Here is a 14359-nt window from a genome sequence, read left to right as displayed (position 1 = left end):
AGTTCCAGCCCGGCAGGACCAGCCAACAACGACACGAGGCTTGTCGCCACCCCACACCCGAGAAAGGAATCGATTGGGGGTCTCGAGAGCTTCGCATCAGGTGCTCCTACAAAAGCAGCCGGAGATCCTCCAGGCTTAGTTCCTTACGGAGGTTTTTCTTTTCTTTGCCTCTGATTTTTACTTCCTATTCCATTACCCCATAGATAGAGAACGGACGGTTGTCTGATCTTTGGATTCGGGTCTGATTCATTCGATCGGCTGCTGCCTGGACGAACGTGATTCATTCTTCTCGCCATCTGCAGTCGACTACAAGAAGGAGGGGGGAAAGACAGAAAGAAAAAGAATCCATCCATACCGTACATAGGTACACTACATACATATACATCCCCATAAAGAACATATCCTATCTTTCTCCGGCCGTTCTGTTGCGGAACGTCGCATTTGATCTGCGTGGTAGGTGGACATTTTTCCTTTTTTGCATTGGTTTTGGTTTTTTCTTGAATGCAGCTTTTTTTCTTCTTCTTTTCTTTTTCCCCTTTTTTTTTTTTTTTTTTTCTATTTGGCTTGTTTCTTGTCTCAACATCCCTTGAAGACGTGGTATCCAGGCAAGCAGACCGTCGCCCTATACAAAAAAGAAGGGACCCACCTGTTTACCACCACACCATACATCACCGGCCTAACACCAGAAGAGAGAAAGGGAAAAAAAGAAAAGAAAAAAGAAAAAGAGAAAGAGAAAAAAAAAAAGAAAAGAAAAGAAAATGCGACTCTCCTGCGTGGATCCACTCCCTCACGCTCTTCTGGATTGACTTCCAGGACGGAGATCCATCCCATTCTCCACTTCTGCTCGGCCAGTGACGGCGGCCACCCTCGTCCAGGATCTCCACCAAGGACCTTCCGGATCCTGTTTTGGTGGCTTCCTATCTCGCACTTCAGTATCTGAGTCGGCCAGTGCCTAAGGCGACATGACGTGATCCGCCTGGAAGTGGGTGCGTGTGGATGCGTGTGTTTGTGCGTGGCTGCCAATTGGGTCTGTCTTGCCTGCTCTGCTGCCTCTGCCGGATGGTAGAAAGTGTCATTGCATTCCCCGTCTTCTCTGCTTCATCTTTTTTTTTTTTTTTTGTTTTTGTTTTTGTTTCTGTTCAGTGTTCGCTCTTCCCCTGTCATCCTCTCCGGTGCCTTGTCCTCGCTCGCAAAGACCGAGTAGGAACCAGTGGCAGTGACGTGACCCCCTTCTTCTGGCGTCGTCGCCCCATCGTCAGCGTCTAAATCCTCAGTGGCTCCCCCGGGCTCCGCCGAGATCGACCTGATAGGCCGAGCGCTTCCTGGCTACGATCGACCGGAAAGCATACTGCCCTGTGATTTGTGGTGGAAATACTCAGAAGTGGACTGCTTCCCTTGGGTCGGCCTTCGTCCCAACCAACGTGCGTGGTTTGTTCGGGGGGGCTTCTGGACCCTCTTTCTCGCCCTCTTCTTCGTCTTCCTGTTGCTGTTCCTGTGGACCAAACCCCCCGGCTGCTCGACGCTTCCGTGCAGGATTTTGAACTCTGAACTGAAAGGGCCTGATCAGCATTGCACTCACTCCCTCTCCACTATCGTCCCTCCTGCCTTGTTTCCTCTTATTAGATTCCTCCCACCCCTTCTCCCCTATCGCTCTCTCTTTTGGGAATTTTAATACACTACTTATCATCTCTGGTGTTTTTTTATTCTTCCATTTTTTTTTGTATTCTCCCTTTGTCTACTTTGTCATACTATTAATCGCCTTCCCTTCTTTTTTTTTTCTCTCAAAAATTTTTTTTTGCCGCCTGCCTTCGGGATCTCCATTCCGGTCCTCTTTCCGCGGAAACCGACTAATCAGTTCTTTGTCTACCATCAGATCTCACCCTTCGTTCACTGAGATCTTCTCTCCACCTCACCACTATCCGTCTACCTGAACGCTTGTCCTCCAACCACCTGAATCAACCTCAACTCTTTTTTCGTGCTTTCATTGCGACACTCCACTTGATCGACACGGCCTCTCGCATCCTCCGACTTCATCGGATAGTTGCTGTAATCTGACTCAAACCTGAACGCCACTCTTCGAACGATCCGACCTGAGAAACATTGGTGGTATCTGGCACATCCTGCATGTTCTCGGATACAGGAAGCATTAGGGTGCGATAACGAACTTTGTTCAAATTTAATAAAAAGGGCCGAACGCACGCTGTACGCGATGCTCCGGAAGAAGACTCTACACCCACCCTTACTCTTCTGGAACCACACTCCCAGTGCGACGCCTGAGCTTTCCCCCACGTCTTCGTCATCAGATAGCGAGTCGGACGAGGACATGGAGCCTGCTGGTTCGCGTCCGCTGAGTCTGACCGTTCCTCCGGGCGTGTTTTGTCCCATGCGGCCGACCCTCGACGAGGTGCTGGCCAACACGGCACCCCCGCCTTACACCTTGAGCGCCTTCATGGCCTACCTCTCGCAGAACCACTGTCTGGAAACCTTGGAATTCACCTTGGAAGCCAAGCGCTACCGGGACACCTATCTATCTCTTAGCCACCAACTGAACCAGTCGCCGATCGCCGCCGACGGCCCCGAAAGCCAGCATCTGCGCATGCTCTGGCAGCGATTGTTGACGGCTTATATCATTCCCGGGTCACCACGCGAGATCAACGTGTCCAGCGATGTCCGGGATGACATCCTTCGCTGCGCCAACTCGGCAGTCCCCCCTGCCCCCGGGGTTCTCGACGCCGCCGTCAAGCTCGTCCATGAATTGATGGAGGAATCGATCTTTATCCCGTTCCTCAACGCTCACTCCACGTCCGCCCACGTCTTGCCGTTGTCGGAGCCCCTGTTTCCGCAGGACGAAGGCGTGACGGTGGTGTCGGGCACCGGCTTCGAGGAGCATACCGTCAAGCGGGGTCGATCCAAGGGTCGGCCATCCCCTCCGACGTCGAAGGATTTGGGATCGCCCATCTCGCTCGGTTCCTCGGGCCACCACAGTCGCCCGAATTTCTCGCTGAGTGCCATGACCTCGATGGGCAAGTCCAGCCACCGCAGCTCGGCGCCCGTTTCGAGCGTGAGCAACGACTCGGGATCGGGTACTCTGACCGACGACTCGGGGAGTTTGCAGTCGAACGCGAGCATTGGCGAGCCCATGACTCCGCCCACAACGCCGCCATCGAGTGAACCGTCCATGCATCTGTCTCACAGCCCCAAACACCGCACCGATAACCCGTGGAAAAAGATGGGCATGAAGCTGGGATTCAAGAAGCGATCCGGCAACGGGAGCTCGGGCAGCATGAAGATGTCGGGCATGGAATGAAGCGACCTGGTGACGAAACCCAAGACAGATATACGAAACTCAAAAAAGATGACGACGGACTCGCTCGGGGTGCCGGGTGAGACTGTCTTAACGATTTCCCCCGCGGAAAAGGGGCGGAACGATTACCACGACATGAATTGTGACCTTCTACGACGGACCGACACTCGGTCGACTTTTCTTTTATTTGTGCGTTTGAAAACCACGACCTCATTTTGCATACCGCATGTTTGAACATGAGTGGACGGTGTCATGCATGGTGCATTGGATGGATTGATATATTTGATTACTGCAAGCATTTACAGAGCAGGCGTTTTGCGGTTGAGCAAGCGAGTGTGAGCATATTTTCCTTTGTTTGATTCCCACCAAGATATAGATGTTTCAATTACCGGATCAAAATGGGACGAGGAGGCCATGTTGCTTCGGCGTTTTGTTTTGTTTTTCTTTCTTTTTTTTTTTTTTTTTTGTGGCGAGGGACATTTGATGTTTTGTTTCCCATGGCCGGCGCAATCCGATGGATTGGAGGTCATGATTGCATGAGTCGCGCGCATCATACACTCATCTCCGTGACTGGGTTGAAGTCTTAGGTAGCATTGATCCGACATCCGAATAGATAAGATACCCGTGATATTTTTTTATTATTTTCTTTTCTTTTCTTTCCTTTTTTTTTTTTTTTTTTTTTTTCTTTCGGAGTAAAACCCATGAATCGCATCAAGTAAATCGATTGAATAATGAAAATCAAGCGAAAGGCGGGACCAACGGTCTAGACTGCAGTGGAGAGGTGGAGGTGATTGGTGGTGCCATTCGTCTTTCTTTCCCTCTTTCGCTCCGTCGTTCTCGGTCGGCGTGTCCGTCGGCATCCTGTTTGCGCTGGCTTCGGCCGGTCTTCGAGTTTTACGGAGTATACCTACTCTACAAAGGATGAAGTGGAAGTGGAAGTTGAACGAACGTTGGATCGACCCCAATCATCCCGATTCCCCTGTCTATCACGTCCCCGGTGGATGCATGGAAGAAAACCCATCAGGCCGAAAACCAGAAACGACGGTCGATCACAACGTCATGGGGACCGCAATCTCAAACACTGACAATTTCCATCCCGTCCCGAAGGAAAAGACATCCAGTGGTCCGCATCTCGTCATTTCGTCATTCCCTGCGCCTTCCCGCGTCGGCAGACTCCGGTGGAAACTCTCGAACTCTGGAACTCTGGAAACTGGGTCTTCTGGATCTCCGATTTCGCGACCTGTATAACGTAGTACGTCGTAGCATCGGATCGGATGGACCCTTTTTTTTTTTTTTTTTCCTTTTCTTTTTTTCCGTTTCCCATCTCGTTTCGTTCTAGCGGGTGAGGCCCGGAATCACGATTCCTTGTTTTCTGGACGACAGTGCGATGCACTAGACTCCGTTCTGGGCCTTTGTTGGATCTCTCGGACGGGCGAGAAAGTATATATCACATAGGGTGCTCGGATTCTAGCCTGGGGCTGACCGTACCTACATACGTACGTCGCATGCACATCGATGTATGTACTGTACCTACATCTGTATGTATTTCTCCCCCTGCAGCCGCATCTGTAGAATAGGATACATCAAGGCGTCCGGGGTGGGATCATTCAAGATGCTGGGGAAGGGGGAACAAGCAAATCGTCTAACAGTTATTATAGCCAGCCAAGCCGGGCCAGATGCTAGTAGTTTATTGCAGTACACGAGGTTGTATAAAAGGAAATAAAAGGAAACAAAAAAAAAAAAAGATCAAGGATGCTATCTCAAACATAATGGAGAACTCGCTGCCTGACACAGAACAAAGAAACATGTACAATAACACGGACAACACATGCGCGCGCGGTCAAATCCAGCCGGGAGAAAACGGGGAGAGAGATATCGAACAGAAGGTGTCGCGGTCCAGGGAGTCATCCCCGAGGATCCGGACAAGGTCGAGGTAGTAGCGGCCACAGATCCAACAGCAACATACACTCAATCGCTACATCCGTAAGAAACTCCCGGCAGATGAGGATGAAAGAAAAAAAGACACAAAAAAGAGCCACAGGCTGCTTCCACAAAAAAAAACTCCTTGTCCTGATGGAACCTCCCTCTTGCCCCCTTGCGGCGATTCTGTTCCACTCGACATAATAGTATGCCTCCTGCAGACATGAGTCGCCGGAGGGACCAGGATCACGTCCCATCGGAAATGCCAAACGCCATTCCTGCCACATAATTAATAGGGATTATCCATCGAAGAACCAGCCACAAGAAACCGAGACGAGCACGGGCGGTAAAAAGGAGGCGGCGGAGGTCATGGTTCGAAGAAAAGATAAGAATAGGGGCAATGCTCATGTAGTCTGACACAATATGAAATCTAATATTAAATGGCTCTCATGCCAGAATGCGGAGTGTTGTAGGAGGGCAAAAGGAAAAAGGAAATGGAAATGGAAAAAATCTCAAAAAAAAGTAAGTTCGCCGTTCCGAGCCGTAGCACCATAAAAAGGAGTGTTCAAGATGACGAGTATGATGACGATAGACGTAGATAAGTGGAGGTATAAAGGGACGACCGTGTCGCCCTCGAGTCATGACCGCTCCGCTTCGAGGTCCGTATAATGCCTTGCTGGATGAGCGAAACCGGGCGGAGTGAAGTGGTTTGAAGGACCGCAAACCATACCCATAGATAACTGAGATAGGGAAAGGAAATCGAAAAAAAGAAAAAGAAAGGGTCAAGGAAAAGAAAAAAGGAAAAAGGGAAGAGTAGGAGCAGGATCTCCGCCCCCAGCCCATATAATGCTCAATCTCTGCCAGCAGGGTCTGCAATATCGTCCAAACCCGACTCAAGAAAAGAAAAAAAGGTGGGAATTGTCCAGGTGATAACCTTATAGTGTTGGCAGGTCGTTCCTTTTCAACCCGTTCCCTCCCGATATGCCCAAGGGCAAAAAAGACAGCGAAAAAGAAAAGTCGGCAAGTCAACATGACCAGAAGATAATCTCGTAGAATTACAATGCATTTCTCCGGACACTGGGCCTTTCAGGGGGGATCAACCTAAACGGAGGGAAAAGATCGCAATAAGCACAAGGCCAGACACATCCGAGCGTTGGATTTCGGTTGAACAGGAAGGGAAAGAGAAAGTTGTTTCACCTACCGCAGCATAACGCTTTCATCATCTTCTGGACGAAAGTGGGCTGCGGCTCGTTGCTGTTGCCTGGAGCACCTTGCGCTTGTTGACTATTTCTCGTCGGGTTGGTAGGGCTGCCGATGCGGCCCGGGATGTTGGCACTCGAATTCTGGAACTGAGCCTGTGTTGACGCCGTGGGCGTGGCTGTCTCCATCCCCCCGCTCTGGCGCTTGTTCGGCATCCCGCCGGCGACGTTTGGTCGCTCGCGCGTCTTCCCAGCTCCGGCTTTCGCAGGAGAAGGGGGCGGGGGCTGCGCGGCGTTTAAACGGTCGGCCGTGACGCCTGGCCTCTGGCTGCCCCGAAGTTGCTGCGCGTGGAGCTCCCGGGCGGATGTGTTCGGGAGTCCGTTGTTGTGGAGATGCTGCTGGGACGAATACGACTTGTATTCCCATCCTCGCCCGTTGTTCAGTTTCATCCAATCGTATTCGCCGTCCTCGACCTCGCCGGCATTTTTCAGGGCTTGCGTAAGAAGATCTCGCAGGTAGTCGTAGTCGGGGGTGTCCTCGAATCCGAGGTTGCGGACATAGGTTAGGTACTTCGTGAATTCTTCTAGACCTAGTTGATTAGTGCGACCGCGACCAATTTGAAGAGACGATAGAAAACACAATGGGAACGGTGGATAAAGTACCTGGATATCCTTCGCACAAGTCTTTGATGGCGGTCGTCTGCTTCTTTTCTCCAATCTTTTCGTATTTCTGCTTGTTGGTCGCGGCCTTCAGGCCTTGCCATGGTAGACCGCCTCGCAGGAAGTAGAGGAAAACATGGCCCAAGGCCTCCAGGTCATCTCGTCGCGACTGCTCCCGTCCCAGGTGGGTGTTGATACTCATGTAGCGGGCTGTTCCGGACAGCGACTTTCGCTCACGATAGGGGATATGCTGCTTGGTTTTGGGATCCCGGTATTGCTTGGCCATACCAAAGTCGACGACGTGGATCACATTGGCGGCCTTCGTGCTCGGGCGACCGATGAGGAAGTTGTCGGGCTTGATGTCGCGGTAGATGAGGTTCTTCTCGTGGATGGTCTGGACGCGAGAGAGCTAAATTCGAAAGCATTAGTCGCCACGCTTGCCTTCAACGGAGGTAAACACACCATTTGCTTGGCCACCATGACCACGGTTTTGGTGGAGAATCGCCGATTGCAGTGGTCAAAGAGGTCCTCCAAGCTGGGGCCGAGGAGGTCGATGACCAAGATGTTGTGCAGACCCTCTTGGCCGAAGTAGTAGACATTGGGAATACCCGCTGCAATCCCGTCAGTGAAAATGACCTTGCGGTCCAAGCCGAGTGGTGGTACTTACGGCACCCGACCAGAATCTTGTATGTCCGGTACTCGTCGCGAAGTTGCGGTGCATCACTCTTGCGTGGTTCCTGGTTCAATTAGTACCTCCCGAGTCTCCGGCGACCTTCTCTACCGCGGGGGGGAGAAAACTAACAAATTTAATGGCCACCTGCTGATTGTTCAAGAGATTCGTACCCTCGAAGATAACACCGAACGATCCCTCGCCGATTTTCTTCCCCACCCGGTAATGAACACCCACCACGTTGGACGACGAAGACGCCATGGTCGCGGGATTCTATTAGAGGCGAGACGGAATACTCGAGGGGGACTTCACCAAAGGACAGTAGGAGGGGGGTTGATGCTGAGAGACTCGACCAACGACTCGGCACGTGAAAGACTAGTCTGCAGGTAGATCGACATGGTCAGCACAGGAGACCAAGGCAGGGTCGTACGGCACGAAAGTGGACGGGGGTAGGGGAGAGAAACATCCGAGGGGAGGGGGTCTCACAAGAAGTCTGGCGTTTAGAGAGCTGGACCATTCATTCACGAATCCCGAGATGCAGGTAAAGTCGAGCCGAGGGTGGACAGCAAAACGAGGGCGTGTTCGGGGGGGGGATCGCGCCGGTAGTACTGAGCGGAGAGAAAAAGGTATGGGAGCGGCCTTCAGACAAGTGATTGACAGGAAGGGCGTGATAGGAACTGGCGAAAGTCGGGGGCCGACAGCTGGGTCTGCGGGCTGACAATTCGGTACGATTTCTGAAAGGGGAGGGATGAAGGGGGGAGGTACGGAGTAGTTTTAATAAAAAAAAAAAATATTATAAAAAAAAAAAGGCAAGCGAGCAAAAAGCAAGCAAGAAAAAAGTAAAGAAGAGAAAAAAAGACTCCCGAGCACTAAACCAACTGCGTGGCAGTACGATGGACCGCACTGGAGCAGCGGTTGACGAGGATTGGGGGAAGCAGAGAGGGAGAAGGAGAGGAAAGAGGAAAAGAATGAGGAGAAAACGAAGGAGGGCGATGGGAGAGAGGGATGGAGAGCGATGAGTGGATAGAGAGAGAGAGATGGACTTGACACCAACCAAAGTAGGGAGAGCGAGAGAAAGGCAAAATGAGGCGGAGAGGCGAACCTGAAAAAAAAGCGGCCGGTACCTGCCATACCGTACCGTACATTTGGGGGTCAAGGCAGGTATTATTCTTATTCTTTACGCCGCGGGCAAATGACAGTACAGGGGATGGTATTTCGGTACGGTACACGGGGTGTACGCCGGTCGACGCAGGTATACGCAGGTACCTCCGGAGTACCTCTCTGGGTGTAGGTATTTAACCACGGCCTCTCCCACTCTCTCTCCCCCTCCCCTCTTCTTCGCCCTGCCTCCTTCTCTCCCTTTCCCTCTCGCACCTCGTTATCTCCCATCCTCTCCCCTACGACGCGGAAATCTGGCTTCCGGCCTGGACTCGTCCTGGTCCAGGGACTACTTTAAACTACTGCACTTAGCGGCTCCCTTAGCGCGTGGGTTGTTGGGCGACGAACGGTTGAGAGCCGGAGACTAACCGCGGTCAAAGTGGGTTCTGGCCAGCTAAGAAAGCTGTCGGCCCTGTTTCCATTCTCTTGACGGCGGTATCGTTGATGTCACCGACGGAGCCGACAGGAAAGAGAGCGAGACGAAATGAAGGATCCCCCGTCCCAGCCGTCACCCGTCAAGCTCAAGGCCTTGAGGAAGGGATTTCCAGGGGTTACCATGGTTACTCTCTGCTTCTGAGGGTTTCATTCTGCCAGTCCTTCATGTCGACAGGACTGCAACGATGAAATGCCATGGTCCATGGGAATCCCACCCGTACGATAACCACGGATTGCGAAATACGGAGTAATCTAGTAGTACCTTACTCCGTATATTAGGTCGTATACTACTATAATGGAACCTCACAGCCCCGTACTGCTAGTCAGGCACTGTGGCAGTTAGTCGGTGTCAGTAAACGCCGGGGTCAGCCAATTCCCTGCCCCGATTCCTAGTGGGAAACAGATAATCAAAATAAAAAACAGACAGCTTCGATCTATGGATGTCGGCAGCTGACCATGCAAATTAGAATCGTTCTGCACACGGGGGAGTCCGACAGGCCACAGACTACTGCAGCCAATGCCCCCTGCTGGACCATCCCCCCCTGACCAATCTCTGAGCTTTGAGACATGTATCCAGCGCGTATCGTACCATCGATACCGCCACCAATAATGGCTCGATTATTTTCTGTAGTCCGATCGTGGATTCGGATTTCAGGGGGCGAAAAGCTTTGACGCAGTCGATCGCGACGCTCGGCTCCGGACTCGAAAACGGGCGTTCGAGTTCAATTGAGGGGGACTCGAAAATGTAATCGACAGGACCTGCCAGAGAGCCAATGCTGTATACCTAGACTATAGAGTCGAGCAAAACAACGGTGGTCAGCTTACGGAGGATACGGGTCATCCGCGAATCCTTGGTGTTGCGGCAGCGTTTAGCCCCGGGTCTCGAGGTCAGATTTTGAGCGGCAAATATCAGCAAATGGTCCCATAACTCAGTCGGTTAGAGTGCAGAGCTAATAACTCTGAAGTCGAGAGTTCGAGCCTCTCTGGGACCAGCGTTTCTTTTTGGACTGTGTTTTTGCTGCTCTTGTTGTACGGCGTATGCGGCCTGCAGTCCCCCACCCATTCGAGGTGCGGAGCATTTATTTTCCCCTTGGTGACTGACTATAAGGCGATAATGATATATTGAGGGGCAGTCTCACACTACTGCGTGTCTTAACCAGTGGAAATCGTCGTTGATGCTCGGGACAAGGGACCTAGCGCAAGCCCTCGGTCCTTGTATCCTGACAAGGAATGTTATCCCCCGTCAGTCCCTAGGGCCTTGGCAAGGCCGGGCAACCGGGTGACTTTGGCGCTGACGGAGCCGAGAACAACGGAGCGCCCATCCTGTGGCGTATTATTATTATTCGCAATTGGGCGTATCCAAATAAGCTGCACAAAAAATAAGAGTCAAGGGCAAAAAAGAAACTCAAGTGGTCCCAGAGAGGCTCGAACTCTCGACTTCAGAGTTATTAGCTCTGCACTCTAACCGACTGAGTTATGGGACCTTGATGGAGGGAAGCGGCCGGACTTTTGCCCTCTTGTTCTCCCGCCGCCTCGCCCACGTGGCTTATGTCATCTGAATCGATGCCATCGAGGAATTCGGAATTCTGTTTCTCCCGGCAACGACATCGGATCGGTGGGTATCGCACTATTGCATCGCTTGGCCATTGCGGCCGTCGATCCTGTCTCCTGCTTTAAGGGGGTTCTCATGGACTGGACTCCGTACGATATCATTGTCAGTCCTCGGTACCGGCGTATCCCCAAGTTCCACTGGCGGGTTGTTTGGTTCGTGGGTACATTCACGGCGTTGGCTGTATTGGGTTAATCACTTGTATGGCTCCTTTCCCAGTTGCTGGTCTGCTGCCTGGTTCTATCATATGTATAGGCCCTTGTGCTGGGTTGGAGGCTCCTTTATTCCGGTTGGGGCTATGCCGCGACTATATATACTTCGTCGACAAGCGGATCAGGAGTCAATCGACTGAGCATATGCCTCCATGCAACAGTATCAGCAGTACACACGCGCACCCATGAAGATACAATGAACAGGCACGACATCAACGGCAAAACGAGGAACAGCAAAACACCACCACCACAGAACATAGACAATTGCATAGAGACCACGGTCCTCCAACATATACCAGACCTAGCCCAGCATCGATATTCTTGGAAGTAGCAACACGTTTCCAACCCAACGAGCCATCTCCCAGTAGGAGGACTCAGTAGCAGGATAAGCAGCCTGGCGTATGAGCCAACTAGGTGCCGCGCACCCAGGGATGGGACGATTGAACAAGTACGGAGTACCTATGATCGATAGGCGTGGAAATCTATAAAAGGAAGAAACACATCATTTCTTTAGACCCGGCTGGACAACCCGAGTATTCCCGATTGATGTATGGCAATCGACACCGCACGAAGGAACTGAATGTTGCCATATCCCTTGCCCACGATGTGCCGGAAGTGACTCTGGTCTATGTAGTCAAAATCTAGCCGGATATTTCAACAATTGGTCCCATAACTCAGTCGGTTAGAGTGCTGAGCTAATAACTCAGAAGTCGAGAGTTCGAGCCTCTCTGGGACCACTTGAGTTTCTTTTTTATATTTTTACCGATCTTCTCGCCATGTGAACCCGAGTAATTGTTTCATTTATCCGCCACCTCCACCCAGTTATTGTTATTTTTATTCGGTTCTCTGCCACACCGCCAGGACAAGCCGAAACCGCCAGCGCCGTTTTTAGCGCTGCCGGGACGTCGATCGGGGCCTGACACACAAGGCGGCCATGTCAGGGCGATGCAGCGATGCACTCCTCTCTCTCCTCTTCGACTCCTCTCCGTCTGACACGTCAATTGACAACACCCCGGCCCCAATAAATCCCCACCCGGGTGGGAGTCGAATCGTCTGATCCTAGCGCTCCTCGTCCCTCAGTCTGAAACCGATTATCATGCCAGCTCGAGATGGGACCCTCCACACTTGTTGAGGCATGATTGGTTACGGTGGATGCACCCCCATGTTGTGTGACCGAAACATACCAGCAGGGCTTAACTCGGAGTCTGAACGGTCTGTGAATTGAGACGAGTCGCTGAAGATACATTGTATAATATCCACCCAAACCACAAGAATCCAATTAAGAACACGGACTAAACACCCGGCACCAGAACAGAAAGTCTATCCAGACCACCTCCCTGATTAGACACACGATTGGTCTGCATCGGTGGTTAATAATATGATACCCATTCGACGGAGCAGCCAGTATGCAGGATGCACTCGCCACAGCATATCATCAACACTCGTTACGCGGTAACACAAACAAGCCTCATGCTTGGGCCTGCATGGATCTGCCTCATCCGGCATTTCGCCACACCGTGCTAATCACCACGCCCCCTCCTCCGTCATCCAAGGATGCTGGAGTAACTCCGTCGTTGACTTCCGTGCCTGAGGGTCTCGCTGCAGCATCGAGCAAATGAACGATACAGGGTCCTGCTGCACGTCCATCGGCCCCCAGTTGTACCGAAGTCTCTCCCGGAGGAAGAAGGTAAACGCCTCGAACATCTGAGGGCTGTGCCCCATCATCTTATCTATGAGCATCCCGTGTTCTCGGTCGGTCTGCTCCGACGTGAGGCCCAGACCCGAAACGGGGAAGAGCTGCTCATTCGTCGCCAGTTCGTATATCTTAACACACCAGGTCATTAGCTTGGTGTTCACAGGAGAAAGACAGGGGCATTGATTCTCGGGGACAGAAGAATCAGGCAGACAAAATTACCAGACAACCCAAGGTCCAGATGTCAATCCTCCAATCCCATGTCTTCCGCTGGATCAATTCCGGCGCGCGCAAAGAGATCAATGTCACCGGCCGCTGCGGACATTGGTCACACCATGCAGCTGTCATAATATGTGAATATTGACGAGTCCAAATAGAGAACCAAAAAAATCCAAAAAAGACTGCGCAGTCAAAGGATCACATTACCTCCACCCAGGTCGCCCAGCTGAACCAGGAGATTTGCAGGATCAACGTCCTCGAACGTCACTTGCCCTCGCTGAGAAGCCATCAGATACTCCGGGACACTCCGGTCTCGGAGTCCGTCCAACCACTCGACGGTCACGAACTTGGGGGGATTGATGAACCCATCGCAGGAGGCGACGCCCTCCAGGACAAACATGATATTTGCCGGTTTCAGATCTGCCGAGAGCGATTAGCAATCCTGCTTTCTTTGGTCCCGCATCCCTCGCCCATAATGATGGGTAAGAGGCCCTTACCACAGTGGATGATGCTCTGCGAATGGAGGAAATCTAGACCTAACAGGATCTGTTTGGCGATTGCCTGGACACTGCTGACCTGCTGCGGTTTGCCCGCGAGAATCATTTCCTTGCCATCGGATATCAGTACCGGAAACACAAGGCACAGGTGAGTACCGTTGGGGCCGTGATGCTCGAAATGATCCAACAACTTCACGACATGCCTTTTACCCAGATGCTCCAGGCCGGGGTCCGACAGGTGCAGAAGGATCTCAAGCTCCCTGTTATCCTTGGACGCAGCAGCCTTGACGATCTTCAGGGCCACTTGCTGCTCCAGCCTGCCAGAAGAACGAGCCCCATCTGTCAGCGCAGTCCTGACAACGCACACACACATACACATGCGCGCATGGCACACCACCCAATGTCCGGAAGTTGGAACTACAAGATTTTACCTTCGATCCCAAGCCAGCCACACCGTCGACGTCTGGCCGAAGGCCAGCTTCCCAATGACTTCGTATCGCCGATTGAAGAGGTCGTGCAGGTGAACAGGATGGTATCCCCCCGGGTGGTAGTCCTCGATCGACTCGACGACGTCATCGATTTTCTCCACGGGGCACATTCTAATGCCCTCACTAACCCATCCCATTTAGAAGAAAGAGCTCAATGAAGCAGATATATATAATATGTATAGAAAAAAAAAAAAGAAGACGGTATGCAGCAGGTTAGGAGGGAGTGAAAAAAAAAAAATATTATAATAGTATAGTTGATGTATGCAGGTGGGAGAAACATTCTGATCTACCTTAG

At 51.8% G+C, this 14359-nt stretch overlaps 4 protein-coding genes and 3 non-coding genes across 7 annotated transcripts; 3 read left to right on the top strand and 4 right to left on the bottom strand.

Annotated features, from left to right (window-relative positions):
• Nucleotides 1-2209: 2209 nt before the first annotated feature.
• On the top strand, nt 2210-3292 carry P170DRAFT_320553 (regulator of G-protein signaling domain-containing protein; the record flags this gene model as incomplete). Its single annotated transcript, XM_024843309.1, has 1 exon — nt 2210-3292. A coding segment is annotated over one exon (1083 nt), but the record flags the coding sequence as incomplete, so codon positions are not given.
• Nucleotides 3293-5560: 2268 nt separating this feature from the next.
• On the bottom strand, nt 5561-6337 carry P170DRAFT_228013 (uncharacterized protein). Its single transcript, XM_024842887.1, has one exon. It carries the CDS (start codon nt 6254-6256, stop codon nt 5672-5674), a length of 585 nt encoding a protein of 194 aa, XP_024702248.1. The 5' UTR covers nt 6257-6337; the 3' UTR covers nt 5561-5671.
• An 80-nt stretch (nt 6338-6417) lies between these two features.
• P170DRAFT_362164 (casein kinase I) lies at nt 6418-8014 on the bottom strand (the record flags this gene model as incomplete). Its single annotated transcript, XM_024844514.1, has 5 exons — nt 6418-7007; nt 7087-7492; nt 7546-7694; nt 7751-7820; nt 7886-8014. 5 exons carry the CDS (start codon nt 8012-8014, stop codon nt 6418-6420), a joined length of 1344 nt encoding a protein of 447 aa, XP_024702247.1.
• A 2250-nt stretch (nt 8015-10264) lies between these two features.
• P170DRAFT_t147 lies at nt 10265-10338 on the top strand. The gene has a single exon. It is a non-coding gene; the product is annotated as a tRNA-Ile (tRNA).
• A 418-nt stretch (nt 10339-10756) lies between these two features.
• On the bottom strand, nt 10757-10830 carry P170DRAFT_t144. Its single transcript has one exon. It is a non-coding gene; the product is annotated as a tRNA-Ile (tRNA).
• Nucleotides 10831-11830: 1000 nt separating this feature from the next.
• P170DRAFT_t148 lies at nt 11831-11904 on the top strand. The gene has a single exon. It is a non-coding gene; the product is annotated as a tRNA-Ile (tRNA).
• A 776-nt stretch (nt 11905-12680) lies between these two features.
• Nucleotides 12681-14174, bottom strand: P170DRAFT_457370 (serine protein kinase; the record flags this gene model as incomplete). Its single annotated transcript, XM_024851713.1, has 5 exons — nt 12681-12991; nt 13083-13201; nt 13287-13499; nt 13577-13893; nt 14008-14174. 5 exons carry the CDS (start codon nt 14172-14174, stop codon nt 12692-12694), a joined length of 1116 nt encoding a protein of 371 aa, XP_024702246.1. The 3' UTR covers nt 12681-12691.
• Nucleotides 14175-14359: the final 185 nt, after the last annotated feature.

This window comes from Aspergillus steynii, assembly GCF_002849105.1.
Source record: "Aspergillus steynii IBT 23096 chromosome Unknown P170scaffold_6, whole genome shotgun sequence".
NCBI classification, from domain to species: domain Eukaryota; kingdom Fungi; phylum Ascomycota; class Eurotiomycetes; order Eurotiales; family Aspergillaceae; genus Aspergillus; species Aspergillus steynii.
This window is presented reverse-complemented; position numbering and strand designations above follow the sequence as displayed.